The following is a 17258-nucleotide window of genomic DNA, read 5'->3' as shown; positions in this document are numbered from 1 at the left end:
CCTATCTCTATAGTCTCGCCAGTCCTGATCTCTGTTCCTCATCTGCATCCTGAAAGTTCTCTGTCAGAGCACCCTCATTCTCCAGAACTAACCCACCTCAGGCCTGCCAATTCTTCCTCAATCAGGCCTCCCACTCAATTGTAACCAGGCTGGCCCTTTCTCCAGTCTGTCATCCAGCATCCCACCCCAACTGTCTCCTCCTCCTCTAGGGGGCCCCTGCCGTGAGCCCCTGCACAACACCACGGGATAGAAATACCACCTGAGCCACTGTGTCCAGTCTTTCCACTGTAAAGAACCTTATAAAAAAGACTAGGGGCCCGGTGCACGAAATTCGTGCACTGGGTGTGGGGCGGGGGGGAGTGTCCCTCAGCCCAGCCTGCCCCCTCTCACATACTGGGAGCCCTCAGGCGTTGACCCCCATCACCCTCCAATCGCAGGATCGGCCCCTTGCCCAGGCCTGACGCCTCTGACAGAGGCGTCAGGCCTGGGCAGGGGACCCTCATTTCCCCCCATCACTGGTTCTGCCCCCAGCCCAGGCCTGATGCCTCTGGCCTAGGCGTCCAGCCCGGGCAGCGGGGGCCCGCAGTGGCAGCAGGGGGTGTCGCGATCACACGGGCTCCGCCCCTGCCCCTGCAGGATGCCTCTGGCTGAGGCGTTTGGCCCGGGCAGCGGGGACCCGCAGCTGCAGCGGCCCCACGATCGTGGGCTCCGCTTTAGGCCCAGGCAAGGGGCCCCTAGCTCCTGGGACTGCCAGCTTCGACCGTGCCCAGCTCCCATCGCTGGCTCTACCCCTACTTCCTGCTATCACTGGCCAGGGCGGCAAAGGCACCTGATTCTCCGATCATGGCTGGGGGGCAGGGCAATGGCGGCCCCCAGTTCTTCGCTCCCCCCTGGGTTTCCGATCACTGTCAGTGGCAGGGGGCTTCTTCCTGCTTTCCCTTTCGCCTCCCTGCATTGTGCCTACGTATGCAAATTAACCGCCATCTTGTTGGCAGTTAACTGCCAATCTTAGTTGGCAGTTAATTTGCATATAGCCCTGATTAGCCAATGAAAAGGGTATCGTCGTACGCCAATTACCATTTTTCTCTTTTATTAGTGTAGATATGCTGTATTTAAGAGAAGGGCTGAGATTACTCATTCCAATATGAGGACCTTACACACTCTGCCCCCAGTGTCTTTGTTCAGACACCTCCTCCGCCTCTGGGTACAGGCCAGCTCTAGCCAGGCCAGGCTTTCACTGAACTGGGCCTGCTTTAGCCTGTGGACTCCGGTTTAAGCCTCCCATTTCCTTTCCTCCGAAGTGCCTCCTCCTCCTCAACCTTCCAGGGTGCTATCTTGGCATTTGATTTCAGTCAGTTTAGTGATTTTCATTTGTGGTGTGAAATCACTCTCAAGAGGATCAAATCCTATAAATTGCATGATCTGATCCTAATTACACTAGAAGTACAAATGGCATGAGAGCAACATTTGGCACGAGGCAGACAGCAAAAGCTGAAGAGTTAGCAGCTTTCAGCTTTGTTTGAGGAAGGCCATTCTTGCAATGGTCCTCTGAGCCTGATAGGCTACATCTAATTTTTATCACACACAGGAAATGAGACACGGGAAGATAAAAGTTTTAAATAAAGCTTAAATTAATATCAAGATGTTAAAGATGGGAATGGTAATATTTAAAAAATATGGAGTTCATCCATTAAGAAAAAATAGAGACTACCCAATTTCTTTCCCATTAGGGCCACAGAAATTTGAATTAGAGTTTTAAGTTGGAATGGCTAGAAGTTAATTATTTAGAGTATAGCGGGATAACTGTTAAATTATAATGTGCTCTTCATAAGTGTTAAAAAGGCAGAGATGTTGCCCTACTTTTTGATGGGTAAAAATAGTTAGGATTTGATATGACTCTGTGAGAGGCAGTGTGGCTTATGTGTTAAGTACACAGATTCAGAATTCCTGGGCTTCCTGTGTTCAAATCCCAACTCTGCCACTTCCTTCAACCCAGGTGACCTTGGGCTAGTTTTACACGCCTTAGATGACTGATTTCTCACATGAGGATAGATAATAATCCTAGCTATTCCACAGAATTATTATGAAGAATAAAATGAGAATATACAAAGTTCTTAGCATAATGAGCTCAAAAGTAAGTACTCAGATATTTACAAATATTGCTATTAATTGTAAGTGGTAAAGAGTCATAGTATTAAGTCTTGTTAAAAACAGTCCATGTTTCCCTTGTCACAACAACTGCTCAGAGAGTGCAGATTGAAAGATATTACCATCTAAAATTCACAAAACGTTCAGTTTTAAGAAGCCTGTTATGAGGAATAAATGAGATAAAGCATGGAGTGCTTGGCACAGTGTTTGGCATCTAGTAACTGCTCAATAAACAGCAGCTATTAGTAGAGGAGCAGGTGAGTCACAGAATAAAACATTTTTTTCAACTCTGCTCCTTAAGATAAAAAAAAAAAACTATTCCATTAGTACCAAAGAGACTTTTTAAATTCCAGGTTATAATTCCCATGGAAAGAACAGGCACATTAAAAATACAGTAGCTCATGAACATTTTCTTATCAACAGTCAAATCCCTAAACTAGTTTGTAAGAACACTATAGGTCAGGTGACTTGTCTTGGGTTTGGCTGCTAGAAAGCTAACAGCCAAGTCAGTGGCTGGTCTCTATAAAGGTCTCGGAGCATTTATTCTCTGTCATCCCTGTTTCTGGCTCTCTATTTCTTTCTTGCTCTCATCGTCCCTTTGCTTGTTTTTCATCTCACTTATTTTAAATTTCATTTTGACTCATGTAAAGCTGTTGACTGCTTTTGGATTTTTTTATGGGTTGTAAATAAACACATATACATGGGGAGTAACTCTGAAAAGTATGCACCGTGCTTCTAATTTATATTTTTTTCAAGTTTGCTATGTGAAGTGTACCTTAAGTCAAAAATTTAAGCTACAAGCTCTCTTTGGGTAATGTCTACTTATTTTTGGCCCAAATGTCCCTACTTCAAATCATTTTCTAATAAATTATGTCAACAATTTCTACTTCAGAGAAACAGTGACAGAAATGAGGGTGAATCCCATCCATATATGTAAATAGTAATCAAACACTCAACCAATGTTGTATGAGCACCTGTTACATGCTTCCATCAGTTTGGTTGTAGGCACTGGACGGGCTAAGATTCAATATCAATACTTAATGAAGGACAAAGACCAAAAGCTGAGATTGAAAATTCCACAGATGCATTCTGTCTGAACTTCAGCTAAACTAGGAATAACCAGACCAACTAAGACTTTTCTGTGTGCAACTTGGAGAAGGAAAGAAAGATTATTCACACACGTAACGCGCGCGCGCACACACACAGTGTTCTAGATATATGTCCTCTAAGCTTCTAACCTTGTCTCTTAAAAATACCCATTTCTTGGGAAAACACATCTACTCTCTGGATGATGATTCCAAAATCTTTCTTTTCAATCTTGCCTTGCTCCCCCTGCTTCAGAATCGCACATCCAACTTCCTGTTAGACACGCTTGACTGTCCTATACTAGTAGACATTTCAAATGCACTGTCTTAAACCAAATCTCATTTGAATCTCCTTGATCTTGGCAATGCTTTTTCCTCCTATAGAACTTATCAACTTTTCATAGGCAACATGAGTAACTCATTTCTTATGCTTAATATTTCCACTACCCCTCACTAGAATGTAAGGCTCCACCAGAGCAGAAATCTTGGTCTGTTTTTTCCCTTGATCTTCACCCAAAATGTCCCTAAGTCTGCCTAGAATGGTGTCTGGCATTTATTCAGGAGACAATGAATAAAGGTTTGCTGAGTCGAAGAACCTTTGCTCCCATGCTCCCGGAGTTGCTCCCATTCCAGTCTTCCAAATCTTAGCAAAGACCTCAGCAGCTGAGCCTGGGGAATCTTCCTAGATTTTTTGCTGCTTCACTTTCAGTCCAGAACTGCCAATGATACTCCCCAGATAGTCTTGTTCACTGTCCCTCCCTCCTCTTTTCTATGCCTGGTCATCTCTTCCCCAAATGATTTAAAACATCCCCTATAAATGAGCATACCTCCATGCAGTCAAATATTAATTGCAAAGTGGAGTTTACCACTCTGCTGCATGAAAACATTCAGAGGTTATGTTTTGTCAACAGGACCTGGACCCCATCTGTACCTTTGGCCTCATCTTCTGTCACCTCACACTGCAAATTTTCACAGTGGAAACATGAAGTTGCTCCCTGTGCAGACAGCCTGTCCTATTCCTCTCAGCACTGCCAATTCTAATCTCTCAAGATTCAGTTTGGGGGTCAATTCTTTAAGAAGCCTTCCTTGACCTTCCAGGTTGGCCTAAATGTCAGGGCTCTGCATGTTCCCATAGTAACCAACTGAAGGGATATAAAAATTCTGGGCAGTAATTTGAAATGAACACTATAGCCTTACGCCTATGTAGGGAGGAAAAGAGTGCTTGTAAAAATGATAGTTTTAATCTACTGGGTAGGTATTTGTTTAGGCTCCGATGGTAAGTAATTAGAAAGAATCAGGTTACCTGGTTCCTACATTCTGGTAAAGGAAAAAATAATCTTTAAAGTATTTCGTGAGAGAAATGTAACCCTGAACAGCCTTCGGTTTCCATCTCTGACTCAGCAGCTCTGCAGCAGTGACAATGGACTTTGATGTCCATTAGCTTCTGATACATGGTGCATGGGAACACTGAGGGCTGGATCATATCATAAAGCAAAGACATCCATTAATATACATTAAGTTATTTCCTTGCTTTATCATTTCCTGAATTTTACCTTGCCAATTATAAAGGGATGGCTACATTTCAATTATTATACAACCCCATCCGACTTAGCCTGTGTCCCCTGAATTTAAGTTCTCCTATTGCAGCACAATTGTTTTGTCAGTCCCCCACACCTCCAACATGCTCACGCTCCTTTTATCACGGGCACACACAGCACTGATGGGATAACTGGGGTGTATGACACGGTGAGACGCTTTTCTCTGGGCTTCCTCAGTTGACTCATTAACTTTAGAAAAGCAAAGAAAACTATGAATTTACCATTACATTTTCTTAAAAACATCTTCCCCATGGAATAATCTATAATGGAAAGATTTTTTAAGCCTATGAACTGCATGCAAAAGGAATGAGGTATAGGATCACAGACTGGTTGTCTTAAAATACCACCTCTATGCGAGGAACCCTGAGATTAATCTACAATTATATGTTTTAAAGCAATTTAATTTCAGGAAATAGATTTATAAGTCTCTTACTTAAAGGGAAATGTCAGAGTTGGAAACTTACATGCTACAATTTGGCTGACCTTAGCAGCTCTGGCCTCTTTAGTGTAACAGGTCTGCTTACAAACATATACATACAGTTGACTTTACATAATAATGAACTCTCTTCTTTTATAGCCTTATAACTCTTCAATGATTTGTGGTGGCTGTGTCTTCCAGATACAGCTTATACACTGACTATCCCAAAAGGAAATTAGGTTATAAAATAGTGTGCTGAATGTCGTCAGCTCTGTTCATTGAGGGATCACAAAGTAAAATACACATGAGATGAAACACATGGCAATTTACAGTTGGAGAAAGACTGAGGCAGTAAAAAATCAAGACTAGAATTACACATTACAGATTAGAAGTCAAAGGGCTTGCATAAATTCTAGAGGCAGCTTCATTGCTCATTTACTGATTTTTTGGGGGGGAGGTCATTTAGTTTTGACTGTTTTATGTCACAACCTCAAAGGGCGGCTTTATGGACAAAATAACATATTACAGGAAAAATGAAAATCTAATGAAGAAAAAAATGAAGGGTTTACAAGTGAAGCCCCAACAGTGCAAAATTACTGTGTCATTAACAGGATCTCTCTGCACAGACATGACCAAAAAACTTTAGCATTTTGTTCTTAGAAAATAATAAAGATCTAATACTTCAAATTCATTTTACAACCATAAAATCTGCCCATTTTTTTCATGTAATTTCCCATAGCAATATTAAGATAGGGAAATACTACTTTTCCCATTTATATACAAAGAAACAGAGGCCCAGATAAATTAAGTAACTTGCCTTAATCTCACACCTAGTGAGAGGCAGAACCGGAAATTAAAACTAAGTCTTCTGACCCTAAAGCCAGTTCAGTTTCCACCACAAAGGAGAACCCAATTTAATAATAATACACACACACACACACACACACACACACACACACACACACACACACTTTTTTGCAAATAAAAAAAAGGTCCTGAAAAACTTCAAGGCAAATGAGCAGGTAAAATTTTAAAAAGAAATTACAAACGTCCATATGTAAGGTAAAATAACATGGCTTTTAACTGACACTATTGGCAAATATATTCTGATGAGACTTCTGAGTGTTTTTATATTAAACTAGAGGCCCGGTGCATGAAATCCGTGCACTTGAGGGGAGGGCAGCCTGGCTTGTGTCCTCTCACAGTGCGGGAGCCCCGTGATCGATCGCCCCAAAGCGGTAGGCTCCGCCCACCCATCTGGGGCTCCTCAATGGATTGCCCCAAAGAGGTAGGCTGGAACCGGGGGTCCCGCCTCTGTGCCACACATGCAGCATCAAGTCCCCGCCCACTCTTGTGCGCCCGCTGTGCATGCAGCCTCCTGGTAATGGACTGTGGGATTGTAATGGCGTGAGGGCATCTTGGTGTAAAGGCATGATGACCAGCTAGGCTATTATTAGTATAGATGCTTAAGAAGAAAAAACTAAGTACACATATATATCCCATTAAACAGAACAAATAACATGATTTACACTTAAAAAAATGATCTGTAGTCTCCTTACACAGTCACCACTATGCTATTACCAAGCTTTACAGTGCTGTGCTTGGGCATAAGGCCTAAAGCCAATAAACTCAGAGCTCCGACTGTGATGTGCTCCCTCCTGTCTCCTCTCCAGTGGTCATTTCTGGTTCTGCCCTTGGTGGTATTAGTTCCTCTCGGCTTCATTGGGCTCCTCTCATCTCAGCTCCCTGTACCTGCTGCTCCTTAGAATTCTCTGCTTTTTTAATCAGAGGAGCTTCAGGTTATCAAGGGAAACCAGAAAACAAACTTAGTAAATATTCAAAACATATACACATTTGTATATGTTATGTACACACAGGCACACACTTAACCCATGTGTGCACAGTAAGTGTACCAAATTGTGTTTTCACAATGCTTATATCACTTCCTTCATTACCATTATGTAGGCATGAACAAATGATACATAGGTAGAATTTTCATGAACTTGAGAATTATGGAAAATAGAAATAACAAATTATGAGATTTGGAGTTGTGAAACTTTAGGTTGAGTCTAGGTTAGGAGTCATAAGACTAGCATGGCTTTAGGTTTGGCCTTATGATTCTGAATAGATTAGTTGATTGCGTCTTATCCCAAATGAGTTCATATGTAAAAGGGGAATAAACATAATATTCATAGACCATACTTTTGTGAAATTAGTGCCTCAAACTGTATAAAGTATTAATAAATGATTTGTTATTATTAAATCACAAAGGTAGCCATATTTTTCACATATTTATTCTCTCTGTCTCTCACAAACACAGAGACACACAAAGTAAAACAGAAAGTTTATATTTAAAATATACAGCCTTGTTTCATGCATGTAAGCCTTAAAATGCTAATTGCCAAATAAATAGTAAATAAGCTATATTAGTAAAAGTCTTAAGAGGCACTCATCAAATTTCATTATCCATTACTAATCAGCTTTCCAATGCAGGAAAATGATGGACAATTAGGTTTTTCTATATTCATGTATACCTCAGTTACAAAAAAAACCCTCTTTCCTCAGCTACTTCCATACAAACTACACAAAACAACAAAAACTAAGCCAAAAACTTCTAGAAAACCTTCTGCTTCAGAAGCAGACAAGGGCAGATTCTACAAATAATGGAAAGTGGGTTCTGATTTGAAGGCCAACCTGTAGGTAGGTCAACACGGAGCTTCCCACTGAATATCTCCAAATGCCCTTCTTATATCACTTTATTTTTATATATCACATTATCCTAACTAGTGAGCCTAGGAGGGGGGTTCTTGAACTGGAAGGTGTGGGAGGAATTAGAAAGGTACCAGAAGTAAATTTCACCTATTGATCTTCTACTGAACTAATCATATAGTTAAGAAAAGAGACAGAGGCTGGGGGGGGGGCTTCAAAAATAAACTGATTTCAGTATTGTACAAATTAACTTTTCCTATTTTCTTGAAATCAGCCTCTGGTAACAGCACCCACCTTTTTCCCTCCCACACTCAGTCTAGGAAGTTCAAGTTGGCTGACTCCAGCCAGAACTAGCTTATTGGATCACTGCATTCCCCAGCCACAGTGACTGCTTTGGAGTGGAGCATGTGAGTCAAGTTAAATTCAATAGTGGGGTTTTATAAGAACTGCTGGGAACAGAAAACCTCTTTTTGATGGTGATCTGGCAGTCTCATCACAATGACAGAACTTGCATGAGAACACAGCAAGAGCAAAGTCCAGCAACAGAGAGAATGGGATTGAGTTGAATGACCTGGCTTAAGACCATGGCTTGCCTGAAGCCACGCCTATACTAGGAAAAGTTGTATGGGACAATGAATTTACACTGATGCTCAAGCCAGTTTGTGTTGAATTTTCTGTCACTTGTTACCCAGAGATCATATATGGAGAAAGAAATATGGAACTCATATTACCGATTCAGTGCTGGTTTTAGGGACTATTAAATACTTAATAATGTAAATAATGTAAAATCATGTAATATCAATTCAATAATGCAAAAGAAACTCAAGAAGCAAAGAAATAATTAATCAGTCAGCTTTTTCATCTCAGAATTAAGGATATTACCTTGTGGTCTCCAGCAAAACAAAGGTGAAACATTTGAGTCATGTATGCTTACATCTCCAAAGCATCCATTTCTCTCTCAGAAAACTGCCCTGAGAAATAAACCTGCGGGAATCTTCATGTTGAACTCGTTAGTGAAAATAAGTGTCAATTATACAATATTACTTTTACTAATAGCAAAAATTCTACACTTTGACCAGCCATAGCAGTCAACATTAATAAAACCATCTGGCCTAAGTCTGATGTTAATTAATTGCTTATAAGTGAGGGTGATGAAGGCAAAAATAAACTAAAAGACTGTTTCTCCTTAGGAAGTATAATTACTTGGACAGAAGAAAAATTCATTTTAAAAGAGGATCTCAAATTTTTAATTTAATTAGCCATTTGGAAACCTTCAGTAGGAATAAGTTAGGACTGAAACAGGGTCCTGGCATCTGAAGTAGCTGTGAAATGAAATCATTCTGCATTGAACACAACCTAAATTACAGAAGTGATCCTCATATTCATGTTTTAATCTGCTATAAATATATATATGTATACACACACACACACACACACACATACATACAGTTGACCCTTGAACAACATGGTTTGAACTGCAGCAGTCCACTTATTTGTGGACATTTTTCCCCAATAAATATTATAAATGTATTTTCCTTATGAACCTTAACATTTTCTTTTGTCTAGCTTACTACACTGTAAAATGCAGTATATAACATAAAAAGATGTGTTAATTGACACATTTTTATGTTATTAGTAAGGTCAACAGTAGGTTATTAGTAAAGTTTTGGGGAGTCAAAAGTTACACTGATTTTCAACTACACAGGGGGTCGGTGCCTTAACCCCCACATTGTTCAAGAGTCAACTGTACAGAAATGCGGAAAAGGCAGAAATGATGTATTTTGTGTGTTCTTACTACAAATGCTCTTTCAGATTATACAAATGAAATTTATGACAGAATTATTTTTCTATGTCTCACTGAAAAACAGACTGAGACAACCAACCAACCACAAAAAATTCACAATTTCAAATCATTCCCATTAAATATTGCTTGGTGGAAAATCTTCAGGTGGATTTTAGAAAAGGCATTATTACTATATGGTATATTACTGACAGATCACATCAAAATACTTTTTGCATTATTTCCCAATAATGCTATAGAGTTAACTGTGCAAGTCTACACACTGGAGAAAAATGTGTAAAAGGAACACCCACATGAACATTTACCTTCCACTGCTCTTTTGAAGAACACTTTGCAGCTGCCACAGGTTACTACCCCATAGTGGCAGCCTGAAGCCTCATCTCCACACACCAAACATATCTTGGAAGGTCTTGAGGATCCAGTAGAAACACTTCGTAACGTAGAGCTGGGGAAAGAAAGAAAGATTTAAGTAACTACACTGTAATGGCACATTTGATATGCTGTACAGCTTAGCTCAAACGTTATCATAAATCATGGTTCCATAAATGAATTCAGTATGTAATGGTCACATACGAGGACTTATATAATGAAGGTAAACTCTACTAGTGGAGTCATGCTATCAACCATTCTGTAGAGCAAAGCCTCTTCTCAGTATAGAAAAATAATAAATAACCACCATTTGCTTTCTTCCTTCCCCTGTTTTCGAGAAAGTTTACCAAAAATTTGTATTCCAGGTGGGCAGGGAGAAGAAGACTCTTGAGCTGAGTCATCATGAAAGTATTTTTTGGCATCAAAGAACAATTATAATACTTCTCAACTCTCTTCACCCAGACTCACATTATATACCTCAATTATGCCAGGTTAAAAAAAAATAAACACACACAAAAAACCCAACTCCTCTTTCCAAAACAATCCACTAATTAAAATTAAAAAAATAATCTTGCTTCTACCGCCAGCAACTTGACCCCAACCCCTTGAAGCTTCTGCATTTTTTCCATATTACCTTACTTAGGTATATTCCAATTACCTCATTTTGCTTACTAGTTCAAAGGGGCACAGTCAATATATTTTTAAAGCCATACATGGTAAATATCTCAGGTATCTTTCAAGTAAGAAACTGACAGGTTCTGGGCAATAATTTTTAGGGGCAAATTTAACCCTTTAAGCAGCAATCTGTATGAATATATTTTAAGAAGAAATCTTTTCAATATATATAATATATTATTGTGGTAGTTAATAGCACAGTCTGAACAAAACATTTTCAATTCTAATAAGGAATCAGTTCTGTGACCGTTTAGATGTGTATTGAGTAGGCAGAGAAGCTAATTTTTTTTTTTTCATGCACAGTCTGCAAACATTTCTTAAAATATATTTTATTGATTTTTTACAGAGAGGAAGGGAGAGGGATTGAGAGTTAGAAACATCAATGAGAGAGAAACATCGATCAGCTGCCTCCTGCACACCCCCTACTGGGTATGTGCCCACAACCCAGGTATATGCCCTTGACCGGAATCGAACCTGGGACCCTTCAGTCTGCAGGCCGACACTCTATCCACTGAGCCAAACCGGTTAGGGCTGCAAACATTTTTTTTTGAAAATCTAGCTACCCATAGGTGCTTTGCAAAGTACTGAAAAAAATCAGTATATTTTTTAAAAACCAGGCTGTCCTCCAAGATAGTGGGGTTGTGGACCAGCAGAGTCAGTGCCATGGTGTGGGGAAGTATGGTGGCACGTGTGGGCTCAGCCTTCACGCTGGAAAGGGTGGGGACAGACTAGTCAGAGAGCATTTCCGGAAAGGTGACAGCAGCCCTGAGTCTCAAAGCAGCACCAGATGACAGCCAGGCCAGGAAAGAGGGCAGAGGAAGCAGGAAGTGCGATGGCGCAGAGAAATTCTAGCTGGACACGCCCAGAAAACTTTGGGTGGATTGTTATGTCACCGCCTCCACCTTCCTGTAGGGCATCTGTGTCCCTGTGAACCAGCAGGCATGTGGTTAAAACAAAAAAGAAACAAAAAAAACCAAAAAAAATATACCAAAAGGACTGAACAGTTGTGATACAGTTATTTCTGTTTTTCAAATTAGTGGAAAATGTGATAATATTGCCATGATAATTAAAAAAACACACACACAATTTTAATGTTTAAACTCCAATCTCACTAGAAATAGATGAAGGAACAAACTCCTCAGCTGCTCAGAGCACCGTGGCATGACCGGCTTTCTAGAAAATGACTTCTTAAATCAAGGGCTGAAACAATGTTCTCCAAAGTTGTTTCTCCTTCTGAGAAAAGAGCTCTTTATTATTTTTATTACTGTCCTTTGACTTCTTTATGGCATTCAAAACATTCCATTTCAGCACCAGTGACTTCTTTAGCATGTCAGCCAGTGAAACTCAACCCATACTCTGACTGACTCTCTTACATTTCACAGGAAAATACGAGTTTGTAAACATTCAAAATATAAGTTAAAATCACCATTAAAGTGTAATTCCCCCCCCCCCACAACTACAAGCATACATGGGATTTGTATTTAACATTCTTGTGAGCCTTGGTTTTGGTCCGATACTTAATAGTCTTCCCTTTAGTCTTTGGCACTCCCTCTTCTATTCAAACTCACTTACTTGGTGATCTCATTTGTCTCAGCTCTAAATATCATCAATACACCTTGGACTTCCAAATGTTTATCACCAGCCCAGACTCCTCCCTGGAATTTCAGACTCATTCACGCAACTGCCTGTTCAACATTTCCGATATGCACCTCAAACTTAGTATGTGCACCACTTTGCTGACCTCTCCCTGCCTCCAAACCTGATCTTCCCACAGACTTGCTCAACTCAGCTAATGACAATTGTTATGGGGTAAATGATGTCCTCTCTCAAATTCCTATCTTGAAATCCTAGATCCTAGGAACTCAGAACGTGATCTTATTTGGGAATAGGGTCATAGCAGATACAATTAGTTAATTAATTAATGAGGTCATTCTAGAGTAGGGTGGGCCCCTAATTCAATGTGACCAGTGTCCTTATTAAAAAGGGGCAATTGGGACACAGACACACACGCGGGGAGAATGCTATGTGAAGATATGAAGGCAGAGATGAAGCCAGGGGTGCTTTCACAAGGCAAGGATTGCCAGAAAACACCAGAAGCTAGGAGAGAGGCACAGAACAGATTTTCCATCACAGCCTTTCAGAAGGAACCAACTCAGCTGACACATTAACCTTGAACTTCTAGCCTCCAGAACTACAGAATAATGAATCTTCCTTGCTTAAGGCATCCAGTTCAGATGGTGGTATTTTGTTATGTAGCCCTAGAAAACTAACACAGCAACTTGGACTCATCCCTGACTCTCCTTTCTCTCACACTGCACATTAATCGGTTACATTTAATTCACTTTACTCTCAGAATACATTCAGATTCGGATCCCTTCCCACAATTTCTCCTGGTACTACTCTAGTCCAAACTATCAACACCTCCTAGCAGATTTTGTTTTTCATTGTCCCTTTTCATCCCCTGTAGTAGAATGAACCTTATTCACTCATTTGCTCAAAACCACCCAAGGGATTCCCTCACACTCAAAGCAGAAGTCAAAGTCTCTATGACCACAGGGCCACAATCTGGCCCCTGAGATGTCTCTGATCTCTTGCTTGCATATTGCACAGTGGCCTCCTCGCTAGCCTTCAAAGCACAGCACCTCAGTGCCTTTGCACTTGCAGCCCCGCCAGCCCCCAGATATCCACACACCCCCTCTACCATCTCCTTCTGGGCTTCATCAAACACCACTTTCTCCAGGCCTTCTTCCCTGACCACTCTACTCACAGACCCCTTCCTCGGCTCTCCCTCTCCCACTTTGTGCTTTCGCTTCCTTCCTGGTGCATATCTCCATCTCACATGTGGCATATTTTACTTCTTCGGGTTTTTTATTGTTAACATCATCACACAAGAAAGAAAACTCAACAGGAGCCAGGGTTTTCTTTGGTGTTACTCACCACTGTGCATGGAACTGTACCTGGTACCCAACAGGCACTTAATCGACACTTGACTAAATGGGGGATCTCCACTAAGTGGCATTTTCACAGCAATCACCATAAAACCCAACACGTGATCAATTCTGAAGGCGCACTGCATTCCTTTCATAAAGAAATGTGACTTGTTTTTAACTGTCTGGAGTATGAAAAGTATGTAGCAGAAACAAATTAAGAGCAATTTAAGAGAAAGTTTAAGTATAAAAAGGGTGAGAAATCCAAATGAAAGCAATACATTTGTTTAATTATAAAATTAAAAAAACATGAATTATTTTTCCTTCTTGTTCACCAACATCTTTCAATGACAAAAGGGCAAATTTGCTTCTAACTGCCTTTCAGCAGTGCCTCCTTCTTCAATTTCTGGAACATTCTCCTAATGCCTCCTTTATTTTATAGTCTCTTATTTTCTTGATCACCAATATGGATTTTCTTAGTTCTATCTTTGGCCGTCTTTCTTCTTGTTTCTACACTCTCTCTCTAATGACCTTGTTCACCACCCAGCTCAAACAGCTCTCTTGGTGACTGACTTTCCAAATCTTCACACCCAGCTCTGGCCTCTCCCCCATGTTCCAATGTCATGTTTTCATTACCTTTACATTACCTCTCTGATCTACGTGTTATCAACTTCTGGAAGGTTACTGCCATCTGCTAGTCACCAGGTTCAAACCCTAGACCCCTCATTAACTATCACATCTAATCAGTCACCAAGTCCTGAGCGCTTCAGCCTTGCACACCCTTGCATCGCTTTCACCACACAGGTGGTACCACTGCTTCAGGCTCATCACTTCCAAAGGGCTCTTCCCTAACCCCAGCCTCTCCTCACTCCATTCTATAGTGGCTGACAAATGAATGTCCTGTTAAAGAGTTCTGACTCTATTGCTTCCCAGCTCAGAAATCTTCAATTGTCCTTACCAAAATCCATCGTAGGATAGCCCTGGTAGCACCTTTAAGTACCTCCTCCAAATCAACTTTCTCCTGCAGGTCTTCTCCTACTGCCTGACCTTGTGCTCGCCACACTCCAATATCCCTGTCAAGGTGTGGATGCCACCATACACATTCAATCCAGCACTACCTATCTCCTACTCCCTCCTGGAAACCCCGTCCATCCTTCATGGCTCTGTAACGTTCTCCAGCAGGGAGCATCACTGTCCTGTCGCCTGCTTCATTTGGGCATCTGGCTAATGCCTCCCCTCCAGCAGTCATCACTTTTTCCCTTTACATTAGTGACCTGGGCACTTATCCTAATCCCTTGAGGGCAGAAACCATGTCCTACACATCTCTGGGCTCTCTGCTGCCATTAGGGCAGCACTGGCACTATTTATTGAATGAATGAAACTGCACTCCTAATCTCATTACAGTAGAACATACATTTCTAAAAGGCGATTTTATAGAAGGTCAGTTAGTTAGGCCAAGGTTACAGGTTCAATTCCCATATGGTTCATTTAACTTTGAACAGAGGAATGAAAAAAAAATATCCAGGGACACAGACTATTCTCAAAAGCTCAGCCAGCTGTCTCAGGGACATATGCATTATTATCACACAATATAGTCCACAGACTGTGGGTGGGTCAGGAAAATTCCAGTTTCTACTGACATCCTATCGTAGTGATCTTTGAAACTGATTGACATTTTAAGACTTTTACTTTGGCTGTTGTGTGGAGAATGGACTGTAAGAGTGGGTGTGTTGGAAGTGGAGAGATGATCCAAGAGGTTCCTGCAGTTATCCAGGCAGGAGATGATAATGGCTTGGATTACAAATAAAGTAGTAACAACAGTGAGAAGTGGCTACATTAGGAATAGGGTTTTTTCTTCTTCTATTTTTTCCAAGTAGATAGCACTGAGAGGACTTGGAGAAAATTTGCATGGTAGTGCTATTAATTAACATGTAAAATGGGGGAAGAGCAGCGTGAGAGTTAGGGGGAGTTTGTTTTGAACTTGATAGTGTTAGAACACTATTGCAAAATATGTTCCTATTTTTGTAAATAAAATAATAACCACAAGATTAAGTTATAATCTACCCAAAGGAAACACTTGGAGCAATATATATCAGGTTTATGTAAGCATTCTAGGCCAGCTTCCTCATCAGTAGTGATAACAAAGTTCCTACCATATAGGGTTGTTATAGATTAAATTACTCACTATATGTAAGAGCACTGAGAACAGTGTCTAACATATTAAATATTCTTTACACTATGGCAATTATTAGTATTACTGTTGTATCTGTAATTCTTTTAAAAATATATTTTATTGATTTCTTACAGAGAGGAAGGGAGAGGGATAGAGAATTAGAAACATCAATGAGAGAGAAACATCGATCAGCTGCCTCCTGCACACCCACTCCTGGGTATGTGCCCGCAACCAAGGTACATGCCCTTGACTGGAATCGAACCTGGGACCCTTCAGTCTGCAGGCCGATGCTCTATCCACTGAGCCAAACCAGTTAGGGCTGTAGCTGTAATTCTTAACAGTGACTGCCATAATAGTGAAACTACAGATAATTGTACCTTTCCATATTATATTTTATATATTGCTTTTAATTTATATAAGCATATATAACATTGGAAAGCACCAGAAGAAAAGGTTTTTAAAAAATATACTATGACATAGTGGTACTTCAACAGCCATAGTGTTCACTTACTGTATAGGCAATCTTTTGTGTGCATATGATTTGAGCATTTCTGGTAAGAATTCTGGCTCCCCTGGTGTCTGCAGTGTGTAGGTTTGGAACAGCCACATTAAATCACTAGGATAAACAATTATTGAGATTCAAATACATACTCTTTTATATAAAGAACACTCAATCTAAGAAACAGGATTTGGAAAACACTCAATAAAAAATTCACAAATATAAATCAATGTTTAATTAAAAAAAATTCTTATTTTCACCCACACATAAAATTAAAAAACCCAAAAGCCTTTTTGGTGTTACGTTTGATGATAAGTGAATCATTAATGTTTTAGGAGATAATTCCTCACTCAATAAGGACCACCATCTCAAACCCAATCAATAATGCATCACAGAGTGGAATTAAAAAACTGGTATTTATTTCACAATCTTAGCTGTATGAGTAAAGTTATAACTAAAGTTACCAGATACAGAAAATTCAAGGACATAACTGGCTTGGAAAATGTAATTTAAATCACAGCAATGGTTGATTAGTCTTTTCCAATTTACTTTCTTTGTTTGTTTTCACAACAGTTTATACCATTAATAATATTTATTAAAGTGGCTCTGTTTAATGAGGTATGTACTTTCTACACTAAATTTCATTTAAATGAATGCAATTTGACCATCAAGGACTCAAAGTTATAATTAAGAAAGCATAGCTGCAGCCCAGCAGAAAAGTAGCCTGACACAGAGCTAAAAGAAAAAAAAGGGGGGGGGGAGAATATTTTATATCACAAGAAAATGAAGCCCACACTAGTATGTGTAGAATTTAAAAAATAAGGATCTATGTTAGGAGGTCATTCAAGTAACTTTT

General features: G+C 40.1%; 1 protein-coding gene across 9 annotated transcripts in view; it reads right to left on the bottom strand.

Moving 5' to 3' along the window:
- NR3C2 (nuclear receptor subfamily 3 group C member 2) overlaps positions 1–17258 on the bottom strand; it is a 295026-nt gene that overhangs the window by 127787 nt on the left and 149981 nt on the right. For 6 of the 9 annotated variants that reach the window (XM_059697882.1, XM_059697880.1, XM_059697885.1 and 3 more), the window contains exons 3-4: positions 16415–16519; positions 10053–10204 (exon numbers count right to left, since the gene is read on the bottom strand). In XM_059697882.1, the coding sequence (XP_059553865.1) occupies positions 10053–10204; positions 16415–16519 (257 nt within the window). The remainder of the gene's footprint in view (positions 1–10052; positions 10205–16414; positions 16520–17258) is intronic. The other 3 variants (XM_059697878.1, XM_059697883.1, XM_059697884.1) reach the window with 3 other exon arrangements.

The sequence above is a fragment of the Myotis daubentonii genome, chromosome 5 (genome assembly GCF_963259705.1).
Source record: "Myotis daubentonii chromosome 5, mMyoDau2.1, whole genome shotgun sequence".
NCBI lineage: Eukaryota > Metazoa > Chordata > Mammalia > Chiroptera > Vespertilionidae > Myotis > Myotis daubentonii.
Note: the sequence above shows the minus strand (reverse complement) of the source record. Positions and strands in the feature narration are given on the sequence as shown.